Source organism: Gracilinanus agilis, unplaced genomic scaffold (assembly GCF_016433145.1).
Source record: "Gracilinanus agilis isolate LMUSP501 unplaced genomic scaffold, AgileGrace unplaced_scaffold49136, whole genome shotgun sequence".
Lineage (NCBI taxonomy): Eukaryota > Metazoa > Chordata > Mammalia > Didelphimorphia > Didelphidae > Gracilinanus > Gracilinanus agilis.
In genome coordinates, this window is record NW_025383729.1 from 1 (window position 1) to 2,328 (window position 2,328).

Below are 2,328 nucleotides of genomic sequence, written 5' to 3' on the forward strand. Positions count from 1 at the left end.
TCCTTCCTTCCTCTATTTCTTCCCTCTCTTTCTCTTTCTTTCTCTTTCCTTCTGTCTCTCCCCTCTCCTTTCCTGTCTTCTCTCTTTCCTGTTGTTTTTTTGAAGGGGTGCAGTCACAATATTTGTGATTTCAGCATTGTAGGGAATTCTCTAATTTGCATTATGTAGCCCAGTAGATCTTCTGCCAATTATTATCTTTAGGAATTTAATGGGAACATAGAATTTAAGTGACTTTCCCTGGATCCCAAAGCAATAGGTGCCAGAGACAGGATGTGGAGTCTTTCTGATCCAGAGTGTGGAATTCTAGCAGCTATGCCATGCTATTTCTTAATCATTTTTTTAAATACAGGTATAGGTTCTATTGAAACTATAAACACTAAGAAGCCCACAAAGCGGGGGGGGGGGGGACACATTACACAACACACACAATTGCATCCAAATATGCACATGTACTATATATGTGTTTATTCACACATACATATTTACACACGTGTGTGTATATGTACATATTTTTTGTTGCAACAGAGCCCATTTGGTCCAGCTTTTCCTTGGGAAGCTATTTTCTTTCTGTGGAAAATGGCAGGGTTGAATTTGCTGACTTCTGCGCTCCATCCCTGCTTAGTCTGGGATTCTAGGAAAGAGTCCTAAGAAGCCCCTTTTGCCAATAAATGTAAAGATGTATCTCCATTTCCCAGAGGCCTCCTGTCCTGACTTGCCTGTCCCTGTAATGCCATCAGCCTAGGCCAATAAATTATCCCTGGCCTCTCCACCCTTCAAGCCCTTCCTAAAGGAGAGAAGGAAGCTGTCAGGTCAGAGTGCTGGAGGACAGATGGCGGGCGCTTCCCTGCCCAAGTTACTGACCTTTGTATACAAAGCTCTCCAGCCAGAGTTTAAGCCCAAACAGGTGGCAATTGCATTTCCAGAGGTTGTCCTTGAAGAATAACACTCTCAGGCTGGGGAGGGCCTCTAGGTGAGCTCTGTGGAGCTGCTGCAACTGGTTCCTCTGCATGGCGAGTCGAGTGAGGCGGCTCAGTGTCTCCCTGCCAAACCTGGGCAACTCCCTTATGTGATTAAAGGACAAATCCAGGTCCTGCAGTTGGGGCAGTGATTGGAAAAGCTTGCTTTCCACGGATCGAAGAGAGTTCCGGGCCAGGTTTAAGACCTGTAAGTGGGCAAGGCCCAAGAAGGCTCCAGGAGCAAGGCTGGAAAGGGAGTTGTTGGAGAGGTCTAAGGCTCTGAGCAAGGGTGTCCTGCTGAAAGCAGAAGTAGGAAGCTCTCCAATCTGGTTATTCTGCAGACGCAGGATCTGGGTGCGAGGAGGCAGTTGGGAGGGAATTTGCCTCAAGCCTTGCCTGCTGCAGTCAACAGTCTTTGTAGGTGGGTGACAGAGACATTTCTCTGGACAGCTGCCCACCTCCTGGAATAGTAGCAACAGTGTACTGGAGAGCCAGAACAGATCACCTGGAGCAAAGGAAGGACATGGATCACATTGGAGAAGTGCGGTTCAAGACAAAGACTACGGAAACCAGCCTTCTCTACTTGAGACTGAATGGACAGTGTCACATGGGATTGAATCCCATCTCCCAGAGTACTGAAGCAATAAACTATTATTGGGGGCACCTAGAGGACAATGTAGAGCTGAACCACTCTTTCAGACTTGAAGCTAAGGATCTGCATTTGTTTTATTTGTTTTTTTCTTTTTTCCCTTGCTGAGTATTTAGAAGTCTGAAGTCTCCAAAGTAGCCAATAGAAAGGGGAATCCATCCATTTTCTTTATTCAAAAACAATTTTTAGACTCTTGTCTTCCACTAGTTATCACTTAAGCCAGTGATTCCCAAACATTTTTGGCCTCCCGCCCCCTTTCCAGAAAAAATATTACTTAGCGCCCCCTGTCACCTATTATCACCGCCCCTTGCAGTTATTCACTGCTCCCAAATGCACCTGTGGCCATCACCACTCACCCTGGATCACTGTAGCATCCACCAGGGGGCGGTGGTGCCCACTTTGGGAATCACTGATTTAAGCAAACCTCAAAGCTGCTTCCTTTAATCTTTTCAAAAATATCTTTTATTGATGCCTTTTGTTTCCACATCACAATCTTTTCCAAATATTCCTTACCCCTCCCATTCAGGGAATCTTCCTTTATAACAAGGTAAAATAGGTAAGCAAAAAACCCCAGTGAGTCATTCTGACTGCATATGCCATTAGCACTTCTCCAAAAAAAAGGGAAAGAAAGAAAGAAAGAAAGAAAGAAAGAAAGAAAGAAAGAAAGAAAGGAAGAAAGGAAGGAAGGAAGGAAGGAAGGAAGGAAGGAAGGAAGGAAGGAAG

The 2,328-nt window shown here is 45.1% G+C and overlaps 1 protein-coding gene across 1 annotated transcript; it reads right to left on the reverse strand.

Moving 5' to 3' along the window:
* Positions 1-861: 861 nt before the first annotated feature.
* On the reverse strand, positions 862-1,461 carry LRTM1 (leucine rich repeats and transmembrane domains 1; the record flags this gene model as incomplete). The annotated part of the gene is made up of 1 exon (XM_044684352.1): positions 862-1,461. A coding segment is annotated over one exon (600 nt), but the record flags the coding sequence as incomplete, so codon positions are not given.
* Between the last annotated feature and the right edge of the window lie 867 nt (positions 1,462-2,328).